General features: G+C 48.4%; 1 protein-coding gene across 1 annotated transcript; it reads left to right on the top strand.

Annotated features, from left to right (window-relative positions):
* The first annotated feature begins 1,584 nt into the window (after positions 1 to 1,584).
* Slc6a4 (solute carrier family 6 member 4) lies at positions 1,585 to 22,077 on the top strand. The gene is made up of 13 exons (XM_026780774.1): positions 1,585 to 1,924; positions 5,014 to 5,148; positions 5,262 to 5,481; positions 6,071 to 6,209; positions 7,195 to 7,329; positions 7,677 to 7,780; positions 8,319 to 8,446; positions 9,423 to 9,535; positions 10,196 to 10,327; positions 11,525 to 11,624; positions 13,469 to 13,569; positions 17,668 to 17,835; positions 21,421 to 22,077. Exons 1-13 carry the CDS (start codon positions 1,585 to 1,587, stop codon positions 21,493 to 21,495), a joined length of 1,890 nt encoding a protein of 629 aa, XP_026636575.1. The 3' UTR covers positions 21,496 to 22,077.
* Positions 22,078 to 24,186: the final 2,109 nt, after the last annotated feature.

Genomic DNA, 24,186 nt, shown 5'->3' with positions numbered 1-24,186 from the left:
GAGGGCTACGTTCTGTCCCCAGTGTAGCTAAACCGAGGCACAGTGGTGCAAACAGGTGAGTCAGGCAAATTCAAGGTCATCCTTACCTACCTGGTAAATTCCAGTTCCAGCCTGGGCTTTTTGATCCCCTGTCGAGGAAACCAAGGGAAAGAAAGGGAAAAATATCAGGTTTCCAGGAAACCCTGGTCGGAAGGAGCTGAGCACTTGCTCGCCTCCTGTCCTTGGACTTTGAGGCTGACGTGGGATCTCTGCCATTGTGAGCAGTGCTAAGAGTCCATTTCTAGAAAGGTGTGACATGATCCTAACGAAGCAGAGGCATAGTCTAACTCCCAAACTGTCAAGGGCTTAGAAGGAATGGAAAGGGACCTGGAAGGTCTTGGCAGCTACTAAGTTTATAGCAGGCAGGAGGTTTAAAGTCCAAAAGGGCTCAGATTTCTACTCCACGTGTAGAAATCTCATCCTCAGTCCAGAAGAGAAGAGCACCCAGCTCCTTCCTTGCACCCCAGCATAGCAGTGAGATAAAGGTGCAGTTACCGGGGTCCAGCCTTCTGCAGGCAAGTCTGAGGTCAGCGGCCCCTCTGGAGGAGCACACCCGCAGGCGTGCTAATGTCTGCAGTGACAAGTGGCTTTAGCCCCAGAAGCTGCTGGCAAGTGGCAGGAAGCATGAATGGTGAGGAGCAGTGACAGACGTGGCCCACTGGGACCTGCAGAGGCTCAATGGGAAGGTTGAAAAGTGGAGCACGGGCAGACACAGCTGCAGGCAGCTGGAATCTTCCTGGAGCCAGTCGGGAAGGGCGAGAAAGGACCCAGATATATGGAGCTCTGGGCACTGGTGCTTTGACTCTCTTCCTTTTTGAGCCACGTTGGTAGCACATGTAAAATCTAACATCAGGTGCCCAGTTTAAATGGCGAGGACTGTGTCCTCTGGCAGGTAGACAGACAGAAGCTGTGACTGTGCTGCTGTTTCTAGGCATGGCACCCAGGACAGGGCTCTCTGGCTCTGCAGGAAACCGCTCCTGACATTCCTCCGGGTTACTGATAAACTACAGGGGGCGTCTGCGGCCCTCTAGATGACGCAAGCGCTGGATCTTAAGTAAAGCCCGTGCGTAATCTTGGTGATTTGCTATTTTTGTTTTGTTTCCTTTTCAAATTGCTTGATGGTGTTCTGACACCCTCCATTTGTCGAAAAGTTTAGAAGATTTTATTGCTCTGAGTGAATGGGCTGGCTTACAGATAAGAGCATGTGTAACCCTGTAACTAAGATCATTTAAGCTATACATAGAACTGTTGTGATGGCTCAAGCCTGTAATCCTAGCACTCAGGAAGCTGAGAGGAGGCCTGCTGTAAGTTCAAGGCCGACCAGGCCTACAGAGTGAGACCTTTCTTAACCAACAAAAAATAAAACCATGAATGGTTAATACCCTAAACAAATAAATCCTAATTTCTCTCTCCTTTCTCCGTATGTTTTTCCAACAGAGCTCTCAATTTTGTCACCGTAACACTGGAAGGAGATCCGAAGCCAAGCACGTGAACTAGTCTGGGTCCTTGGCAGATGGGCATCGGTATCATTTACTGACCAACAGGATGGAGACCACACCCTTGAATTCTCAGAAAGTCCTGTCAGCATGCAAAGACAGAGAGGACTGCCAAGGAAACGGTGTTCTCCAAAAGGGTGTCCCCACCCCGGGGGACAGGCCAGAGCCTGGCCAAATGTCCAATGGGCACTCTGCAGATCCCAGCACCAGTGCAGATGAAGCTACACACTCTATCCCAACAGCCACCACCACCCTGGTGGCGGAGATTCGCCAAGGGGAACGGGAGACCTGGGGCAAGAAGATGGATTTTCTCCTGTCTGTCATCGGCTATGCTGTAGACCTGGGCAACATCTGGCGTTTTCCCTACATATGCTACCAGAATGGCGGAGGTTAGTACCATGGGCCACCAGCAGAGGCTCCGACCCAGGGGTAGGTTGTTGGTCCTCAGGGGAAGCTGTAAGACAAGTCGTGTCTTTACTGTTCTGTGTGACTGCCAGGAGTCTGGGAATGTGAAACCTAGGCTTTCATGCTGGTCAAGTCTCCAGTCAGCCAAAAGCCTATGGTAGCTTGTGTGGGGCCGTCAGGTGGTGAAGCCGGACCTGAGCTCTCCCACGCGGCCTTGGGTTTATAGCATCACTGGGCTTCACTTGTTGAAGGGCTTTCCTTCTCATCCGGCGTTAGTCAAGCTCCTGTTAGGGAGTCAGAAGCAAGAGAACACTCAATGCACTATGTGCTCAAGTCCTGCTGGCAGAGTCTGAAGGTGTAAGGCCTATGGGAGGAAACATGGGGAGTGGCTGTAAGGCTCCAGACCTGCCGGGACTTTGGGTTTGCATGAAATCAGAGAACGGCACTAGTTTAGGTCCAAAGTCTTAAGTTATCAGACTTGATGTGATCCAAGGCTGAGCCCAGACTCAGTATGGCAATACTGCCAACCTAGAGTGTGAGCAGCTACAGTTACATCTCCTGTGTGTCGTAGATGCCTTGTCCTGCCCGTCTTAGTGAGCCTAAGACGCTAAGAGTAGTTTCATTGGTGACTGTATGCGTGAGCTGGGGAGCCTGAGAGAGCGCAGAGCAGACTGGGGGAGATGGGGGAGCAGGTACTGGGCAAAAAGAAATAGTGTCGGGGCTGGAGAGATGGCTCAGAGGTTAAGAGCATTGCCTGTTCTTCCAAAGGTCCTGAGTTCAATTCCCAGCAACCACATGGTGGCTCACAACCATCTGTAATGAGGTCTGGTGTCCTCTTCTGGCCTTCAGGCAGAATATTGTATACATAATAAATAAATAAATATTTAAAACAAAAAGAAATAGTGTCAAATCAGTGGACATGTTTTGACAAGCTGTTTGAGAGGCAATTACAGTGAGATCTGGAGGTGGGTCATCTATGTCACCCAGACTTCTGGGACCTAACACGAAGCTTCTTCATCTGTGGCTACGAAGGCAGTTCCTCGGGCAGTGGGAGGTTGCAGAGCTCTTGCCTGGAGGACTGGAAGTCACATTCTCCTTCTCCCCCGTTTGGCAGGATCTTTAGCCTGAACCTTATATGAGAGCTGGATCCTTGGTGGCATTTCCTACTGTAAGGCCAACTGGGTAAATCCTTTGGATGGGTCGAGGGCCACCATAAAAACACAACGTGGTTTTGATTCTCAAGATGGGTTTGTCAAAGTGACTGTAATTACACGGACCTTTCTGAGTCACGCTGACTTTAGCTTTTTAGGGGTGAAGCACTCTTTAGACGGGAAGGTTATCAGGCTAAATCTCGAGCTGCAGATGAGCGACCTTTTTGTCCCGTGAGAAATAACTGTTTTCAGCCAGGCTCTCAAACAGTGATGGTTTGCGAGGAGTTAGTCTGGCTCTGTGAAATTAGGGACATGCAGTCAAAATATCAGTGGTCAAAAGTCTGGAGTCATAGGTGATACTGGTAAAGGATCTGGTTCCTCGAATCATAGACGGTTGTATCCGTGTGGATCACTGGGCAGTTCAGCATTGTCCCCACATCGGGACCTGGGGTGGACCCTCGAATCTGGAGGTCAGTTTCCAGAGGCCCCTGTGACTCTGATGTGTGACTCTGCTGGCACCATCATCTGATGGGAGAGGAAATCAGAGCTCAGACAAAAATGGAGGTGGCCCTTGCCATGGTAAACATTATGTCTAGCGGATACATTTACTGTGCTAGGCTGGTAAAAATCTAGGCTGTTTTTAACTTGTATATGCCATGAGGACATTGTTCATACCTTGAAAGTACCCTGTCAGCTGGCCCCAAGATGGACTGATTTCTGGTGCAGTTAAGCTATTTAAAAAAAAAAAATGCTGATTGTTGCAAAATATTTCACTTCCTCCCTCTGCTATTCTTATAACGTAATGGGTCACAAAATTGAACAGGCTAACTACTAAGTTCTGCCTTGTATGAAACGCTTGCTTGCTTGGATAGCTAAGGCAACTGCTTGGATGTTTGTTATAAAACCAAGCCTTGCCAGCACCCAAACAGGATATGAGCTAATTTGGCTCCCCAAAATTATAACTGTGTAGGTTTTGCCTTTATAATTCTTTGGCTAACAGTAGCTGTGGTCTTACCTGGAGAACTCTCTCTGGTTTGATCCTGGTCAGATTCTTTTTAATAGAAAGCCTCTAATTTACTAAAACCCACACTTGAGTCAGATTGGTGACTCTCTAAATGGGTCCCAAACCCACAACACTCCTGGCACCTGCTCCGTTGACTCCAGCCAGCCTCTTTCCACCTACTCTCCCGGGCTCCTCTTTCTGTATTGTTCGCTTGGTTTGTCTTTTGCTCGCTTGTTTTTGCTTCGATTTGCCCTGAGACAGTATCTGAGTTTCATTTCTTGTTGCTTCAGTGGAACACTAAGAAAAAGACAGTTTAAAGAGAAAGGGTCTGTTTGGCTCAAGGTGCCAGGTTACGGTCCATTACCGTTGAGACTTCTAGATGGCAGAAACTTGCAGCAGCTAGTCAGGAGCACGTGTGCAGGCTGGCTCAGGTAAGTGTCTCCTCAGTCCGGGGCCCAACCTGTGAAGCACAGCTGTGCTGCCTACCTTCAGGGTGGGGCTTCTGACCTCTGTGACCTCCATTAAGAAAGTGTCTCAAGGTCAACCCACTCAAGACTTCCTGGTGTGGTGGCCCACGTCTTTGACCCAGCACTCATGAAGGAGAGGCAGGAAGATTTCTGTGAGTTTGAGGCTAGCCTGGGCTACAAAGTGAGTTCCAGGACAGCCAGGGCTGTTACACAGAGAAAACCTGTCTCAAAAAACAAAACTCAAAACAAACAAAACAAATGAAAGACTCCCTTCCCAGGTGACTCTACAATGTCAATGTCAATGTCTACAATGGTACCCCACGACTTTGTCTGCTGTCTCCTCTCACAAAGCACTAAGACCAGGCAGCCTACTGTGAGCACATCTCCGCATCAGTGGGCTGATCTGGGGACAGCTGTGGGCAGGAAGTAAAACTGTCTCCCTTCTGCCTCAGGGGCCTTCCTAATTCCTTACACCATCATGGCCATCTTTGGGGGGATCCCACTCTTTTACATGGAGCTTGCGCTGGGCCAGTACCACCGAAACGGGTGTATCTCTGTATGGAGGAAAATCTGCCCCATTTTCAAAGGTAACTGAGGGGCGGGGATGGGGGAGGTGCTGGAGAAGGCACCTAAAGGGCTGGGGCCTGGGACTTGGGTCTGAGCTGCCCCGTGAGCCTGGCCTTTCTCGCCCGCTGTCCAGGGATTGGCTATGCCATCTGCATCATAGCCTTCTATATTGCCTCCTACTACAACACCATCATCGCCTGGGCGCTCTACTACCTCATCTCCTCCTTCACGGACCAGCTGCCCTGGACCAGCTGCAAGAACTCCTGGAACACTGGCAACTGCACCGACTACTTCTCCCAGGACAATGTCACCTGGACACTCCATTCCACGTCACCTGCTGAGGAGTTTTACCTGTAGGTACCTGGGAGGGAGGGCATGGTCTGTTAAGGACAGCCATATTCCCCTGGAGCTTGGCATCTTAGGGGCCAGAAACTCTCCGCCCCTCTCTTGGCAGACTCCTTTTAAAGTGCTTCATTAGCATGTATTAATCATACAGAACAGGTTCCATTGTGACATTTGCACACGTGGATAGAATGCATTTTGATTATATTTGTCCGTATCATTATTAACTCCCACTTATCCCCTTCCTGCCTTGCTCCCCTTCTACGGCCATGTTTTTTCTTTATTCTTTCTGGTGACAAATGAGTTTAATGAATGTTGCTGTGAGAAGCATGAGCAACTTGCGAGTGCTACACCATTGAAGAAAATGTCTTATCCCAGCAAACGCTGACCGCCTGCTCATGCCAGTTGGGAGGTTCTGGTTATAGACAGTGAAGTGGAGAGACGGGAGGTCTAGCAGTGGGCTGAATGCTCCTGCCACCCAGGGCTCTTTCCGGATGATCAAGGCCCATCCTGCGAGGCTCCTGCTGGTGTCCACTATTCTCTGGAAGAGTCATGATCATGTGCTCAGGGGACTCTCACAGGCTCCTTCTGTCACTCCAGGCGCCACGTCCTGCAGATCCACCAGTCTAAGGGCCTCCAGGACCTGGGGACCGTCAGCTGGCAGCTTGCTCTCTGCATCCTACTCATCTTCACCGTTATCTACTTTAGCATCTGGAAAGGAGTCAAATCATCCGGCAAGGTGAGGAGGACCCTGCTGCTGCTTGTCCTGGACCACCTAGGACCCGCTCCCTCCTCCCCAGTGTCACCAAGACTCAAGAGCATTACCCCGGACAGCTACTGAGCAGGAGAAAGTCCAAAAACATTCTATGACACTTTCTTCATCACATCTGTTAGAAGGTTCTAGAAATTAGCCAGTATCATTTACATGTAAGCTCATCTAATTAAATGGAGGCACAATTAAGCCCTTTATATTGGGAAATACATAGGGGCTGTGGAGAGGGGGCTCAGTAGGTGCTGTTCTTCCCACAGAAGCATGACGACTTGAGTGTGTGTCACCAATATTTGTGTAAAGAGCTGTGCATAGCAGTACACAAGTGTGTGGCTGTAATCCCAGCATGGCGGCGGGGTGGGGGTGGGGTCAGGAGGCAGAGTTAGGAGGACCCCTGGACTTGCTGGCCAGTCAGTTTAACCCAATGGGTGAGCTTCAGGTTCAGTGAGAGCTCAAAAAGTCAGATGGAGACCAACTGAGAAAGGCATCCAGTGTCAACCTCGGGCCTCCATGCTTATATGTGGCTAAACCTACTGTTTGCTTCTGTCCCTACTGGACAGATGTGGAGCAGACTTAGGGGTAGGGAGTCCTGGCAAGCAGTCAAATTGCTGTCAGCCAACTCTGAAGTCAGCAGGGTTTTGCTACTGCTGCTGCTGCTGCTGTCTGTTTGCTTCTTAGAACAGCATCTCACTACACAGCTCATGTTGGCCAGGAACTCATAGGAATCCTCCTACCTCAGCATCTCAAACGGCAGAATTACAGTAGTATGTTATACCCAGCTTTGGGCTTGAAGATACTGATCCTTCTGCCAGGCCTTGCTGCCTCTTAAAGTGACAGAAAAATGCCCCCCCCCCCAGAGGTCTTCATTAGTAAAAGACACCATGACTTGTCTCCCTTCCTTGCTGTCTCTGGGACAGTGTGGTAGTAACCTGTGCTTCTCTGTTCTTCATTCCAGGTGGTGTGGGTGACAGCCACCTTCCCTTACATTGTCCTGTCTGTCCTGCTTGTGAGGGGGGCCACCCTTCCTGGAGCCTGGAGAGGGGTCGTCTTTTACCTGAAACCCAACTGGCAGAAACTCTTGGAGACGGGGGTGAGAATGGAGGGAAAGTGTGCACTCGCCAGGTTTTCACTAGGGAAAGCCAATTCTCTCAAATAGGACAATAGGGACAACTCAGATTGAATGTGCGATGATACTCTAGATCAGAAATGCAAGCACTAACAACACGTTCCCATTCAGTGGCCTCAAGTCACTAAATTTAAATGATAGGAAGAAAAATCACATGTATGTCACCAGAGAAGTGGCCATCCCCATGACAGACCCAGAAACGCTGGCTTCTGCCCAGTGCATAGCCACACGGAGGCCTGAGCGGGTGCTGCTTTGCTTGGCAGAAGCCCAGGTCTCACCCTCACCCTGGGCCCTCACCTGCTGTGTTTCAGGTATGGGTGGATGCTGCTGCTCAGATCTTCTTCTCTCTTGGCCCTGGCTTTGGGGTTCTCCTGGCTTTTGCTAGCTACAACAAGTTCAGTAACAACTGCTACCAGTGAGTATGTGGGATGCTGAGCAGAGCTTAGGGATGGAGTGATGGACAGACAGTCCAGGGGAGGCAATGGTCTCAAGCCCGTCTGGACCCACACCATGAGGGCATTGCCCCTCAGGGGCATCACAAGGCCTTGGCCATTCATCCATAGCCATAGTGCCCACTCCTGCTGTATCTTCACCCAGGCTAGTCAGAGGCTGAGAGAGTCTCCAGGATACTTCTGTTTTGCCTCTCCTGGTTGAAGTGGAGAAGTCTATGCTGTGATGCCTCACAGCAGGTCAGGCTCTCCCCCTCGCCACCTTGCTCTGTAGCTTATAGCTCTGTTCCTGCCTTACTCAGCCCTCCACAGGATGGAATTAAGGCTTGTACTACAATACCCAGTTTATGGCCATGTCTTAAGACATCTTTGACCCGCCTTCCCCATGCTGTATGTGGTTGCCATGGTATCTGCAGATAGGGCACTGGGAGATGTGGGGGTAGGTTGGGCATGGAGGCCTGTCGCAGCGGAAGAGGCACAGGCAGCCTGGGGTTTTCATTCCAGAGACGCCCTGGTGACCAGTGTGGTAAACTGCATGACAAGCTTCGTCTCTGGTTTTGTCATCTTCACGGTGCTTGGCTACATGGCCGAAATGAGGAACGAAGAGGTGTCCGAGGTGGCCAAAGATGCAGGTAGGATCCAGGGTTCTGTTTATAGCTCCAATACACTTGGAAGCTCTAGACATAAGCAAACTTTTCAGAGAAACTTTTCAGAGATTTGAAAGAAACTTAATTGCCTCGGTGATTTCAGCTCAGCCATGCACCTCCCTTCTCTCAGTGCCCAGTGCATTGGGGGGAGGGGGCCTTAAAACTATGGCTTGTATGAGAGCTTTAAAGCCAGTGGGTGTGGGCACTGGGATGATCTTGTGGTACGGTCCTGTCTTGTAGGCAAAAATCTACTGGTCCTTAAAACTTCCCTTGTGGAGTGATAAGACTTAACTGATGGGGCCATGATGTTTGTTTTCATTGGAAATAACTTAGCAGACATTTAAGGCAATGAGACCAAGTAGGTAGAGCACCAGGGCCTTGAGAAATGTTTGTATTTTGGCCCAATGCAGTTCTTTGACCAAATGACAGCCTCCCTGGCTAACCATGAGGGTTTAAGAACATGTCTGTCACACTGTCAAAAGGAATTTAAGGGCCGGGAATATGTAGGTCAGTGGTATAGCGCTTGCCTATGGTGTTCAGATGCTGGAGTTCACACTGTAGCACCCCCAAATGGAAAAAGAAGGGTGAGTTAAAAATATTGGGAGGTCCTTATTCCCTCTCCTGCTATTCTGGAGCCGAGGACATCGCAAGGTACCTTGGATGTGACAGCCCTGGCCCTGACAATAAAACACAGAATTGTCACAGGCTGGAGTTTGGGTAATCCCGGTCTTAAGCCCCTTCTATCTCCCGAATTGAAGACACCCAGTTTTCAAGGTGGATAATCTTCCCCCTGGCTTTGCAAACTGTCAGGCGCAGTGGGTGAAGAAGCCTTTGGTACTGAAAAAACCCGATTCACTGTATTCGCTGGGGAGGGTGAGAACGGTAACCGTCGGCCTTAGCCCAGTTCTACTTGGCAATAGCTTGGGTCTCAGCGCCACCTCCTCCTGTCTCCCTGTTTCAGGCCCCAGCCTCCTCTTCATCACATACGCAGAGGCCATAGCCAACATGCCAGCAGCCACCTTCTTCGCCATCATCTTCTTCCTCATGCTGATCACACTGGGTTTGGACAGCACGGTGAGTAGAAACAGAAAAAGTGCTCTGGGAGGAAGAGAGGAAAAGGGAGCAGGAAGTGGCTAGACTCACTTCCTCCCACCCAAGCCCTCCTGGCTGCTGTTGGCTGCCTCCTGGTAATTCCCCTCTCCCCCTCCTCTTCCCTTCTTCCTCCTCTGCTCCTCCCCATTCTGCCCCCCACCCCGTCCACTTCTCTCAGCAATGGCACCTTTTGCAGTGCGTACGTACAGCAGAGTTATAATTGGCGTAATGTGGGGAAAGCGCCTGGCACAAAGAGCTCAGCGTGTGTAAATTCCTTATTTGTTTTCCTCTCTACCGATGGCACCTAAAGGCTCAGCTCAGAGACTTGACACTTAACTGTTGGTGTCGAGAGGGTATGGGCGTTGAGCTGACCTTAGGACAACCAGTCTCTCCCAGACACACCAAATGCTGAAGTTCCAGATGCTGCGTTTCCTTGCCTGCGCATCCTAAATGATGGGTTCTGGTGCCGGTATCGGATGGAAATGGGCTTCACGGTCCATGTTCACGGGCCAGTGAGCGGGCGAACTAGTCTTGATGGGCTTGAATGTTCACTTGGTAGTCTTCTCTCTCTTCCTGTCCTCTGTCCTTAAGGCACGGGCTTGTCCCAAGCCGCCACTATGACCATCTGCATGCATCTTTTAGTTTGCAGGCCTGGAAGGCGTGATAACAGCGGTGCTGGATGAGTTTCCACACATCTGGGCCAAGCGCCGGGAGTGGTTTGTGCTCATCGTGGTCATTACTTGTGTCTTGGGATCCCTGTTCACGCTGACTTCTGTGAGTACCAGGGCCTCTGGCTCCAAGCAGCCTCTGCTAGGGCACCAGTGCTCCACAAGCAGAACGAATTCTTTCCTTCCACTTCCCGGCCTCCAGGGGTGTTGCTAGCACTATTTATTAAAATCTTATCATGGGCTGAGGATGAGGCTTAGTGTTAGGCTGCTTGCCTAGCATATTGTGAGGCCCTGGGTTCAATTTTCAGCATCGGAAAATTTGTCACCAACAAGCTATTTCTGTGTTACCTGTTGGGAGATCTGTGTATAGCTTCGGGGGTGGCTTGGAGCCGGACTTAATGTTTCACAACAGATCCAACTGTGTTTCAGGCTGGGCAAAAATACCTAGAGAGAAGTTAGGACTTGGCAGCCGAGACTAATACAGTAAAGTGCACATCAGATAATGTGACATCGTGGACTTGTATCCTCCTGGCTCAAGCCAGGACTTCAATGATTCCAGCATTTGCCAGGTCAGGTTAAGGGGCTGTAGAGATTTCGGAGGGGTCAGAAGTTAGACCAGGCTGGTCAGAGATCCACCTGTTTCTGCTTCCCAGGTGCTAGGATTAAAGGTGTGTGCCACCACCTCCAGACTTTCTCTTTCTCCCTCTCTCCCTCGCCCCTCTTCCTCTCTCTCTCTCTCTCTCTCTCTCTCTCTCTCTCTCTCTCTCTCTCTCTTTTTCTCTCTGTGTCTGTAGACCAGACTTTCTCTTTCTCCCTCTCTCCCTCCCCCTCTCTTCCTCTCTCTCTCTCTGTCTCTCTAGACCAGGCTTTCTCTGCCTCCCAAGTGTTAGGATTAAGGGTGAGCACCACCATGCCCAGCTTCCAGGTTCAGTCTTTACAGTTGTGGGTTCTCCAAGGTCGAGTCTAGAAAGTATTCGGTAAGTTGAAAGTGGACAGAGAGGCCCTTAAGAGTTTGTCTCTTACAGTATGGTGAGGAAAACAAGGATGAGCTAGGGGGCTGGAGGCTCAGTGGTAGAGCCTAGCATGCCCCAGGCTGTGGGTTCCGTTTTGTGCTCCGTGGTATGTAGGTGTCAGATAGGCACACATTCCAAGGCCACTCCACCTGACAGCCCTGGGGTTCTTAGACGGAGCAAAGGGGGAGAATCACCCACTCATCACCTCTATTCAGAAGTTGCTGCAGGCCGTTGTAATGAGCGGTTGTACCTCAGAAGACTGTTAACCACATGTACAATCTCGTCCCCAGGGAGGGGCATACGTGGTGACCCTGTTGGAGGAGTACGCCACTGGGCCCGCCGTGCTCACTGTGGCACTCATAGAAGCCATTGCAGTGTCTTGGTTCTACGGTAAGAGGGCCCTTCCAGGGAGAATTCTTTGCTATTTCCCTCAGTCTGCAGGGAGAGGGCATCGGAGGAGGACAGGGAGGGGCAGCTGGCAGGTGTGAGCTCCTGATCATCTCCCCCGCACTCCCGTGCTGTACCACAATTTTCATACCTTTGAGAGAGAACATGGCTACTACCCTGATTTTTTCTTTTAACATTTACCCAGAAGAGAGAAGCTAGAGTCAGTCAGTTCGCCCGCAGTGGCGATTGAAGGCCTGATGTACAGTGCATTGCTGTGAGTGCTCAGATTTTAGTTTCCCAAGAGAGACCCCTTTCCAGAGCATGGAGACAGAGCGAGCTTCGGCCCTTGTCCCCTAACCAAGCAAGAATGTTCTTGCTGCCTCTGCATTGGTAAATCCCCAGCTCACTCCCTCTGGTCCTGGAAGAAACTTTGATGAGGGAGAGAGGAGGTGCAGGAAGTGAGCTGAGGTCTGTTGGCAGAGATTCCATCAGTGCTGACATAGGGGTGGGGAGAGTACAAGCAACTGACCTGAAGAACACAAATTCTTCATGTGTCTGTATGATCAAGAAGCAAAAAAAGAAATAGTTTGCCTTCCGATTTCTAAGATCAATGGCTTTATTGCTATAGTCATCAGGCACATTTAGAGGAAGAGGGGCGAGCACACAAAGGATTTAAGTGCGTGCGTGTGCATGTGTGCGTGTGTGTGTGTGTGTGTGTGTGTGTGTGTGTGTGTGTGCGCCTGCAGTAGCCTGCAGAGGCAGCAGGAGTATTGGATTCCCTGAAGGTGAACTTGTAGGAGGTTGTGAGTCACCTGTTGTGGGTTCTGGGGACTGAATTCAGGGCTAATTCAGAGGACAGAGTTCAAAGTCACGGTGTAGACCTGCCCTAGGAACCAGAGACTTCTGGAGAGAGCAGCTGGAAGCACTCGCCTGCCTCATGCTTCAGCCATCAGTGGGCGTTGTCATTAGTGCCAGTAATCTCTTACAGAAGAACCTGGATCTTGACCTGGCCTACTAATGAGCAATACCGTAATTAAAACATTCCATTGAAGAGCTGGAGAGATGGCTTATTGGTTAAGAGCCCTGGTTGCTCTCACAGAGGACCTGGGTTTGATTCCCAGCACCCACATGGTGGCTCATAACTGTTAACTCCAGTTCCAGGGGACCAGACACCCTCTTCTGTGGACACCATACATACACAATGGTGCACAGACATATGGGGGGGGGGGCAAACATGCATACACCTAAAATAAATCTTTTTTAAAAATATTTATTTATTTATTTATTATGTATACAATATTCTGTCTGCATGAATGCCTGAAGAGGGCACCAGACCTCATTACAGATGGTTGTGAGCCACCATGTGGTTGCTGGGAATTGAACTCAGGACCTTCAGAAGAGCAGGCAATGCTCTTAACTGCTGAGCCATCTCTCCAGCCCCCCTAAAATAAATCTTAAAAAAAAAATCTCCTTGAAAGTTGCCAATGGATAGTTCAAGTTGGTCCCTGCAAGGCAGGCTTATCATTCCTAAATAAAATGACTTCCTTCCTACAATTAACACTACAATCAAATCCAGGCTGAGATCTTAGAAGGGCAGTATGGGCACCAGTGGGGATCTTGGCTCTCTTCCTAGGTGTCCATCAACTTCCTGGTTCTGTGAATTTTGCTTGCTATAAAAATTATTCAGCTTTGTTATGCACCCCTCCCCCCACTGTTCCATCTCCCTGGAGCCCCTCCTGTGGAGAAGGGCAGAGCGACTCCACCAGCTCAGGGGGAACCCCACTCCCATTCTTGCCGTCACCAGTGCTGATCTGGCTTCAGTCACATTCTCCTTTGGGCGATTCTAGGTATCAGTCAGTTCTGCAGCGACGTGAAGGAAATGCTTGGCTTCAGCCCGGGATGGTTCTGGAGGATCTGCTGGGTAGCCATCAGTCCTTTGTTTCTCCTGGTGAGTTGTCACTTCTGCCTTGTGGTTCCAGATATTTATTTATAAGAAATAAGGCCAGGCAAAGATGGTGCACGTGTTTAATTCCAGCATTCGGGAGGCAGGAGCATCTCTGAGTTCGAGGCCAGCCTGGTCTCTAGGACAGCAAGGACTACAGAGAAACCCCACCTTGAAAAACAAAATAAAAAGTGCTGAAATGTAACACAGAGATAGGAGGGCGTACTGACTGAGGAGGGCGTACTGGCTGAGGAGGGCGTACTGGCTGAGGAGGGCGTACTGGCTGAGGAGGGCGTACTGGCTGAGGTTTTGTACCTCAGAGTTTTATAAACCCAGCACTTCTTTGAGGACAAAATCCTACCGAGAGACAAAAATAAACTAGTACCCCAAGAAGCCCCTCTGTGGGGGGCCTCCCAGGGGTCGTGCCCGCCCCTGCTCACCTGCTTGACGTTTGACCACGAGGGATCAAGCCGTGCAGCAGGATCTAATAAGAACGACAGCATTTACTGAGCGGTAGGCCAACTGCACCAGACTTACAGCGGCTGCCCTTTGAATCTTTATGATCACTCTGAAAGGCGTTGGGGTATTTTGTTTGTTTTTAAAGACAGCCTCCAAATCAAATGTAGATTGATTTGGCCTGGAACTCTATACATAGGCTAGGCTGGCCTCATATGTGAGATCTTCCTGCTTCTCAAGAGCTGCTACCACAGGCATGAGCCACTGGCTTGTTGCTTCTGATCAGCATTTAAGGAAATTGAGGCTTAATGTCATTAAAGTCAGGTGACAAGCATTATTCAAGACCATGGAAAGACATACTGTATTTATTGCTCAGAAAAGCCCTGAGAGGGGTTCCTAGCAATTTCATACCAATTTTATATGCACCTTGAAGGGAGCACACATAAAGGTCCCCAAGTTCAAGATGAGTCAAGCAGAATTCATTTGTTGCCGAAGGACCTGGAATAGAAAGTTGAGTTCTAAGGGTGGCTCGTGACGTGTTTAATTGTCACTGCACCTTGTTATGTGTCCGCGCCACCTCCTGTCCAAGTGTCTACTGCCCAGAGATAGATCATACCCTAGTAACCTCCCAGGTGCATGCTGAGTGAGGCAGCCTGGGCTAAATCACTGGGGACTGCTTCTCAGTTTTTTCATTTATATATAACTTTATTGGGAGGGGTCATTTTTTTAATTCTCTGGAGAAAAAAAAAAACCAAGGTTGTATGATTCCATTAACCAGCTCAGCTTATTGAGGGCATCTGGGCCATCCCAGAGGGCATCCGGGCCATCCCAGAGGTCTCAGGCCTTCAGCACACAGCCTCTCTTCATCTCTCTGTGCTGACATTCTTGAGAAAGAGTCTTTGCTGCTCCCAACCGCTAACACATCTCAGGACTAAGAGGTTTTGTTTGTTTGTTTGTTTGTTTTGTTGTTGTTGTTTTCTAGACAGAGTTTCTCTGTGTAACAGTCCTGACTATCCTGGAACTTACTTTGTAGACCAGGCCTGCCTGTCTCCCAAGTGCTGGGATTTAAGGTGTGCGCCGCCGTGCCTGGCAGGATTAAGTTTTGTATGATGGTTCAGTTGTTGCTATCTTTGCTTTGCTTCTGTGGCACTGCATGTGTCTCTGTTCCCAGAAGCCTTCCTGACTGCTCTAGATTCCACGAGTTTCCATAAACATTTGTCCCTAGCAGCAAACTTCCCAGCCCAGCGGCTCCAGTGCCGGCCCACGCTCTAGAGCAGACACGCGGAGATCCTTGTGCCGACCCTGGCTTGTGCACTTTCTTAGGTTTTGGTCCCATATTACTTTGTCAGCTCTTTGCTCATTTGATGCTTTTAGCCCAAATCAAAACTTTATTTATTTATTTATTTTAACAAAGTTTGCTGGTCTTGAACTTAGCCCAGGAAATCCTCTCGCCTCAGCTTTTCAAGTCGTGGGGGCTGCAGCTGTGCACCACCGGGCTGTCTGTCCGTTCCTTTAAATCCATCTGTCTTTGTTTGTATGCACAGGGTCTCACTCTCTAGTCCTAGCTGGCCTGGAACTCATCATGCAGACCCAGGTTAGCCTCAAACTCACATCAATCCCCCTGCCTCTGCAGTGCTGGGGTTGAAGGCAAGTGCTCATACACCTGGCAAAGTTTCAGTTGCTTTTCTAGGAAGAGGTTTGGACTGAGTCTCTGGGTTTACTGTGAGCAGAAGCTATGGCCCTGACATACATAATTAGCCTGAATTAATACCTTTGCTTCTTGATAATCTACTTAAACTCTTTCATTTGTTTCTCAGAGGAAGAAGTCATGTTAGATGAATGTCATAGGGCAGAGACATTTTTTCTTATGTGCTTTCTTATTCCCCACCCAACAAGGAAGCAGTGTCCAGGCCCAGCCTGGGGTGAGGTGAGTGAGACACACCAGGGAACATAAAACACATCAGTATGCAAGATAAATACTATTTCAATGCAATGCCACATTAATGCAGAAAATCTGTATAAAAATATTTTATCAGACTCTGGCCCTGGTCCCTGAGCCTGTGTGACTCACCTCACTCGCCTAATCCCCGCCTGTCCCCACTGGGTCCTGTATCTGACAGATTACATTAAATATTTGGGCTCCCCCTTAGATATGAGGTCTCTTCATCTGCTTCATTCTTGTCTGGGTCTAGAGACCTTGGGTTTGTTTGTTTCTGGAGGCTCATGGTCAGCACTCATGTAGAGACCAGGGCAGGCATACTACACCAACTCAGGGATGTTCATGTCTCTCCTCCAAAGATCGGTGCTCTCATGCCCCAGGGAGAGGTGGCAAATCTGCCTTCCAAGTCTATGTGGAATAAACAGGTCTCCTGCTCAGATCTTTATAGAGATGCTTTAGGTAAACAAGCAAATTACTAAAAACATTCTTTTTTTCACTGAAACCAAGTTACAAAAATAAAAAGAAAGAATAAAAGGAAGGAAGGAAGGAAGGAAGGAAGGAAGGAAGGAAAGAAAGAAAGAAAGAAAGAAAGAAAGAAAGAAAGAAAGAAAGAAAGAAAGAAAGAGTAGGTTGCTTGAGAAAAGAAGTTGGGTTAATGAGGGAGCCAAATAACGAGCTTGGGCCCTGGTGAGCTCGATTCACAAACCTGACAGCAAGATAGCCCGGTTCTGTCAAAGATGGCTCCTGAATGGATTGTCTCCTCCCCAATCCCAGTTACTTTCCTCAGTAGCCAGGGCCGGGGCTGAGGAGCCTGTGTTAGGTTTGTGATTGAGGGGGCTCTGTTTTTGAAGCCCTCCTCCTGGACACAGGCTCCGCAGAAGGATGTGTGCTTTACAATTTCCCATTTTATTACCTGCAGACAAAGGAAAAACAGATATAAATAGATGTTTAACCACACGAGTAATTTACATTAGTGTCTTCTTTATGAGCTTGAAGCACTAAAATAAAATTAAATCAAGAGCAATAGTGATTTCAGCACAGCGGTTTCTAGGTAAAAGTCAACATTGGTGCTCGCTCTGGAAACCAAACTGAAAATACAAAAGTTGGGTGTTAAAGGAGATTTGAAGTTCTCATCAAAAATTTCAAATTTTTCTCAAGTGAAAAATGTGTGAAGCTGCTCTCCCACTTCCCCTGTTCCTTTCAAGGAGGGCCTGTAGCGGATGGTCGCTAGTGTCCAGACGAATCCTTGCTGATTCATTCTTACTGAAACCCCAGGCTGCAGAGCCGCACAGAGAGCTAAGGTGGGAAGGAGCATGGCCCTGAGCAGAGCACGCCTTGGTTCTCTCTCCCAGACGGAAGACACTGCCCTCTGACCTAAAACAGTCGGCAAATGTCAGCTGCGGCAACAAAGCAGAGACAAGCAGAGAGGCTGCCCAGGTTGTCTGTCTCTTTGCTGTCCAGTGCCAGTGGGTGCCAGTCTCTTCTCCTCGGCAGAAGGAGACGCTCCATCTCCCTGACTTCGGGGATAACTGTAGGGATGCTGTAATCTCCACAGTAGGCCCTGAGGTGAAGAAACCCAAGCAAGGAGGATACCTGTTTTTCTGTTTAGTGGGGAGAAATTCAATCTAGGATATACCCCCAGTAGGTCAGATTTGGTCTTTGGTGTTTGTGGTCTCAGAATTTTCACTGTCTCTTGGAATTTGTCTTAGTTCATCCTTTGCAGCTTTTTGATGAGTCCACCCCAGCTGCGGCTTTTCCAATACAATTACCCTCATTGGAGCATCGTCTTGGGCTACTGCTTAGGGACGTCTTCTATTATCTGCATCCCTGCGTACATCATTTATCGGCTGGTCAGCACTCCGGGGACACTGAAGGAGGTATGTCCCCACTAGTGTGTGTGTGTGTGTGTGTGTGTGTGTGTGTGTGTGTGTGTGTGTGTATGTGTTTAGCAGGATAATTGGGAAGAAAATTGGGAAGAAAGGAATTTTCTTGTTCTGTCTTATTCAAAAGATAAAATCTACCAAAGGCTCTTTGTCTTATATATTTATAAAGTTTCACCAGGCCTACGTAGTGAGTCCCTGTCTCTCTGTAGCTTTGGAACTGTCCTGGAACTAGCTCTTGTAGATCAGCTGGCCTCAACTTCACAGATCCGCCTGCCTCTGCCTCCTGAGTGTTGGGATTGAAGGTGTGGCCACCATGCCTGGTGCCATAGCCATTTTTCTCACATCAGTGTGCCAAGTACTATTTTGAAGAACATCACAAAATAAGAATGTTACAGTAACAACTTTAGCCTAAAAAACTGTCACACACACCACCCCCCCAACGAAGTTGAATATCAAAGTTGTGGCTCAGGCCATTGGAGCCATTTTCTGCCATATTAGAAATGATTATTTCTGTCTGAATATCAAGTACCTAACAATTTCTATAAGATGCAAACTTGCCTAAGTGTCTGCCTATAGGTCGTCTCATTTTGCTCTCCAGAGACCTCGGGAGGCACACGGGCACAGGTGCTGTAGACGGACGAGAACACTGACAGTGGGAATAACCTTGTCTAAGCCATCATTTCGGTGACTTGTCCGAAGACAACGCAGCTCAGGGACTCTCCAGATCTTCTGACTCTTTGGCCAGTGTTTTTTGTATTTTTAGGTGCAATTTCTTTTTTCTGAGCAGACCATTTACTAGTGTAGAAATCAGTGTTAAAGGTTAGGGACAGAATAGTGGCTGTTCTCACGCCACGCTGCCGGCGTTAGTGGTCAACTACTAAGATTTATGGCAGTGTGTCTTCACTTCCTCAGAACCCAAATGTCTGAGATGTTATTTGTTCAGCTGTGTGTCTGCCACAGAATACTGTGTATTTATTGTACACAGGGACGAGTGTCACACCAGGAGAGCCTTAGGTCCACTGTTGTGTTTGCAGGGGCAGAGCTGAGAGGTGAAGGGGACCCACCAGGGGAAAGCGGGAGGCTCTTGAGAACCCAGGTGAACTAGACTGTGGGTTCTGATGAGCAAAACTTCTCTACTGTGAATCGGCCATCACAGCAGCACGCTCAGACATTTCATGAGAGAGCAAAGACAGACATCTTTTTCTGAGAACAACCGGTTCCTTTCTTCTTCTAAGTAGGAAAACTAAACTCAAGGTGAAGAAAACTCAGTTCTTGCAAATTTCTACAATGGAAACCAAAGCCCCCCTATGACCTGCCCTCCCAGAGAGGACCAGACAGTTGCTTCCTGCGCTCCATTCCCATCCGCAGAGTCACTAAGTTCCTTCCTCCAGGCGACTCTTTAGAAGATCCAAGACCTCTGTTGCTTCTGAGGCCCGGGTCAGCAGCAGGAGCTCCAGGCTAACAAATGTCAGTATTTTGTCACAGGCTGCACCCCAAATCCTGGCTGTCTTTTTTGCCAATTTTCAGTTACAAGGAAATGTCACCCAAAATGTGTGATGGAGCTCAACCCCCTTGGCAGTAGGTGAGATGACAGGGCCATCTTCACCACCAGATGGGAGACAGTAGGTTTCCAGGAAGGCTGAGGAATGCTAAGGAGAGGATTTAGTCAGCCATGAAAGCACTCCCCTTGGCTTCCCATCAGCAGACCGTGTGTTCTGAGGGGAGGGAGTCCATGGAGCAGCAACAGTGACCTCCGCTGGGCAGAAAACCTAGAGAACACATCGCTCTCCTTCACATGGGCCATCTCAGATACCTCTTCTGTCCTTGTGTGTACTTAATGCAAGTGGTCAAGCATGCCGTGATTGTTTTCCCAAGTACCCCTAGGAAAATAGAAATCTGGTTTTTTTTCTTAAGAGGGAGGATTTTTATTCTAAAACAAAATCTTACTATGTAGCTCAGGCTAGCCACCATACCTACCTATGTAGGAGTTTTTAAGTAATTATTTGTTAATTGCCAGATTTGACAGTCAGAAGCATTCTGGGAGGAAGGGAGTTTCTGTATAAAATTCTGGTTTGGTTAAAAAAAAAAAAGACCAACAGGTAAATTCATGAGAAAAGTAAATGTCTGAACTCTGCTGGTCACATCCAGATGCTCCGGGCATTATGAGATTAGATCCTGATAAACCCATCAGAAATTGAAAATATCATTAAGTGAAAAATACAATGAATATGCCTAACCTCCTGAACATCATAACCTAGCAACACAGCACAGTACTGTTTCTCTCATGACCACTTGGCTGGCAGGGAGCTGTGGCTGGCTGCCACTACCTGGCATCAGGAGAGAGCAATGTCACTAGCTTCAGAAAAGATCAGAATTCGGACCAGAGTGTCTCCTGAATGGATATCCCTTTTGCATCATCATAAAGGAAAAATGGTTTGTAGTGACCCACCGTCAGCTGGGGACCACCTGCAGTGACCCACCGTCAGCTGGGGACCACCTGTAGTGACCCACCGTCAGCTGGGGACTGCCTGTAGAATAGTAAAATAGAGCAGAAGCAGCTCTATTTACTGGGCTGATTTGGGAAGACATCACAGGCACTAGTAGCCTGGAAGGCTCAAGGCTGGGGTCATTCACTGACTAAAGTCATCATTGGAGAAAGCCTTTGGCCACACCATGGTAATGGGAGGTGACACCATGGTAACGGGAGGTGGTCTCTAATGAGCACATGTTATGAAGATGTCAGCAATGCTCCATTCTTAGGTTAAGCTGGTTACCATTTTGCAGAAGACCAGGATCTGGCAAAGTTTGAGATCAATAATAGTCTGGTGGTCTGGCTCTTACCACCAAGCTAGACGAGTTCAACTGGAGGAGCCTACACAGCCGGGAACTGATGTCTGGAAGTCATCTTCCGACTTCCACGTACGCCTTGGCGTACATGCGCCTACACACAGCTACATACAACTAAGTAGTATCTAAGCCTGGTGACGTGGGGGAGTCAGCCAGAAGGCTAGCCTTCCACATAGCAAAGGGGTGGGGCAAACGAGCCAGTTTTCTTTATAGTGTCATTTGCTGGGCTTGCCTCTCCCACACCCTTTAATTAACTCTTTCCTGTGTATCATAACTCCACTTAAGACTAATCCTAATTATATTTTTATCTAGTCAACAATAGCTTACAACAAGGTAAGGGGTGGGTTTCCGTGGCTCATGGCCCTGGGCACTATGGCCAAGAGGACGGTGAACTGAAATCCAGTCTGTCTGTCCCCAAGCTCAGTGTGGCTCTGACAAGCCTCATCTCTTTAAAGTCTGTGGCACTATGGCCAGCCAGGTGCTACTGAAGGATTATTTCCTCCCGTTAGCGTCACGGTGATGATCTTTCTGCTGGTACTACACATGCATGTAGTTCTCCACTCTGCCATTTTTATCCACGTTAGAGAAGTTGGGAATTTCTCTTTTAAAGGCCAGTGATACTTTTCCAACTTACTATGAAATGTCATTAAAATACTATTCATTGTTTTAATATTAATGCTGGAATATCTTTTCAAACAAGATTTTATAACCCTTGCATTTCCTTCCCAACAGCGCATTATTAAAAGTATCACTCCTGAGACACCAACGGAAATTCCCTGTGGAGATATCCGCTTGAATGCCGTGTAACACACCAGAGAGGAAATGGCTTCCCAGTCACCTCCCTCAGCTCTGACAAACCCCACCTCGACTTCTCCCCTCTCAGCCAAGCCTGATGATGTAAGATCTTTCTTCCTGGAGACACAGTCTTAAAGACTACGGTGCCCAGACTCTTGTGGATTCCAGCCACTTCTTTCCATGAAATCTCTTGGACATACCGCCTCATGGACGCGACCCAGCTGAACTGGCCTCTCTGGGACATGTGAGGGAGCGTAGGAGGTGAAGTCTTCAGTTAGCGTTAGGTTTAGAATTGAGTCTGTGAAAGTCTCTGTATCATGTTTTTCGGTAAGATCCTATTATCTCACATCTGTGTGCTTCTCAAGCCTTCATTGTCCATGAATGCAGAAACCATCTAAGAGAATACAGGGTATCGTGTTAGCCATATTTTCTCAGTAGCCTAGAATGCTATAGCTGGACTCTACTAGAACCTTCTGACCCACGTGCTGCTGTGAAACCAAGGGAGGAGATGGAAGGATGTTGACTGAACAAAGGATGTTTATGTGTGAACTGTTGTGCCTGTACACTGTTGTGTCTGTGTGCTTACACCCGACACCCCGGGCTCATTACAAACTATATCCGCCTCCTCTAATTTTTCTTACATTAAACAAATTCTACCTACTTTATGTGTACCGTTGTGTATGTGTTTTTAGAAGCGTGTTCTGCTACCATCTTCTCCAGTGACAATCCAGTGTTTGGCCACCTGGTCTTTTCACCATCTCCTACACACACACACACACACACACACACACACACACACACACACACACACGGTTAAACATTGAGGCTAACGTTCCGTGGGCAATCCTGGCCTGTCCAGGAACAACTGGAGAATCTGAGTTAGCTTTAAAAGTCTCAGGAAACCGCATCCAAAACTCTTCATTAAACCATTATGAAGAAGACAGTGGGATGGCTCAGCAGGTAGTCACATGGTACATAAGCCTGGTGACTTGAGCTCAATCCCTGAGACCCGCATAAAGGTGGGAGGAGAGAACCAATGCCACCAACTTGTCCTCCGACCTCCTCACATGCACTGCACACATGGCTTTCCCATCATATACACACATTATAGATAATCACATCATATACACACATTATAGATAATTACAAAGAGACGCTCCCCATAGAATAAAATGGCAAATCAAGCAAGAAGAAAAAATGGGATTCAAGAAAAAGTAAAACTCAGACTCAAACATCAACCTGGAGGAACCAAAATACTGAGCTTTCTATTCCTGAAAGGTAAATGCTGGGCTAGAAGTGAAGAACTCGGAGATTAAGTAAGGAATTAATTCATCTTTGAGATGGAAGAAAAAGAAGCCACCAAGTTAGAGGATCAAGGGGTCTCAGAGCTAGAGGAGGGAGGAAAAGAAAATTCAAGGACAAGGATAAGAAATCTCAGATAGGCCGGGGGGTGGTGGCGCACGCCTTTAATCCCAGCACTCGGGAGGCAGAGGCAGGTGGATCTCTGTGAGTTCGAGACCATCCTGGTCTACAGAGCTATTTCCAGGACAGGAACCAAAAAAGCTACGGAGAAACCCTGTCTCGAAAATCAAAAAAATCAAAAAAAAAAAAAAAAAAAAGAAATCTCAGATAGTTCAAGATGAAGTGAGGAAAATGGGCAGGAGGACAGAGAGGTCTATGGGAAGGAGGGAGGGGGGAAGGGGGTCTCAGTGTTACGTGAAACAGGACTCCGCTTCTCAGCCTCTTACTGTGGAAGACACAAAGCAGGAAACAGAAATAACCAGGCATGGCTTGAAAACTGATTGATTTGGTAGTGAATTCTGAGTCAGTGGAAGGAGGGGCAGGAGGAAGAGGGGAGGAAGGAAGAAAAAGAGAAAGAAAGAAGGGGGAGGAGGGAGATGGGGGAAGAGGTAGAACGGGAGAGGCTATTTCTCAGACTAAGAATAAGGTGACCTTACATGAATTTAAAGAAATTCCCTCTAGTTATTTGGTTTGTGACTCTGAGAAGAAAAAGTTGGCAAAGCGACAGAAGGAACACGGAACACAGGAGAAAGAAAAAACAGACACTGGAGTGCCCACCCTAACCTGGCTCTTGGCTTCTCTCTCGAAATCGCTAGCAACATGGAATGGAGATCCTAAAAAGCTCTCATGTACAAATTCAAGTATTTCCATACGCCATCCTGATTTTAAGGAACACAAGAGAAACACGACACTCAGCAAAGAAAGGCTTTCGGCCTAGAATCCTGTATCCAGCCAAAATGACATTTAATTTTGTGAATAAAACAAGGTAAGTTTTGATATTGGGGGGGAAAAAGTAAAATCGGAAAACGAACTTCATATCTCACATTGAGAGGATGTGTAGAAGGGAACAGTACCCGAACACTAGTCACGGCGCGGCTCAACTGGATAAGATTTAGAATAGTCAAGGAGACAAACACCTGGCAGTGGCAGTGAAGAAGATCCACCCTCAGCATGGGCAGCACCGTTCCTTTCGCTTGGGAGTCAGACTGAATAAAAAGAAGAGAGCCTGTCTATCTCCTCGTTAAGCTGTGGGCACCGCCAAGCCTCGTCTCTGAAGGACTGCTCTCTGGCCACGCCTCCCCCCTCTGGCCACGCCTCCCCTGCTGTGATGGTTTGCTCTGGCCACGCCTCCCCCGCTCTGATGGACTGCTCTCTCTGGCCACGCCTCCCCCGCTCTGAAGG

The sequence above is a fragment of the Microtus ochrogaster genome, chromosome 7 (genome assembly GCF_000317375.1).
Source record: "Microtus ochrogaster isolate Prairie Vole_2 chromosome 7, MicOch1.0, whole genome shotgun sequence".
Taxonomy (NCBI): Eukaryota; Metazoa; Chordata; class Mammalia; order Rodentia; family Cricetidae; genus Microtus; species Microtus ochrogaster.
This window is presented reverse-complemented; position numbering and strand designations above follow the sequence as displayed.

Bases quoted from the DNA above. Each gene is read 5' to 3' on its own strand.
- Slc6a4 (XM_026780774.1), top strand. From the start codon at position 1,585: ATGGAGACCACACCCTTGAATTCTCAGAAAGTCCTGTCAGCATGCAAA. The intron at 1,925-5,013 runs GTTAGTACCATG...CTTCTGCCTCAG, and splicing joins ATGCTACCAGAATGGCGGAG to GGGCCTTCCTAATTCCTTAC. The intron at 5,482-6,070 runs GTAGGTACCTGG...CTGTCACTCCAG, and splicing joins CCTGCTGAGGAGTTTTACCT to GCGCCACGTCCTGCAGATCC.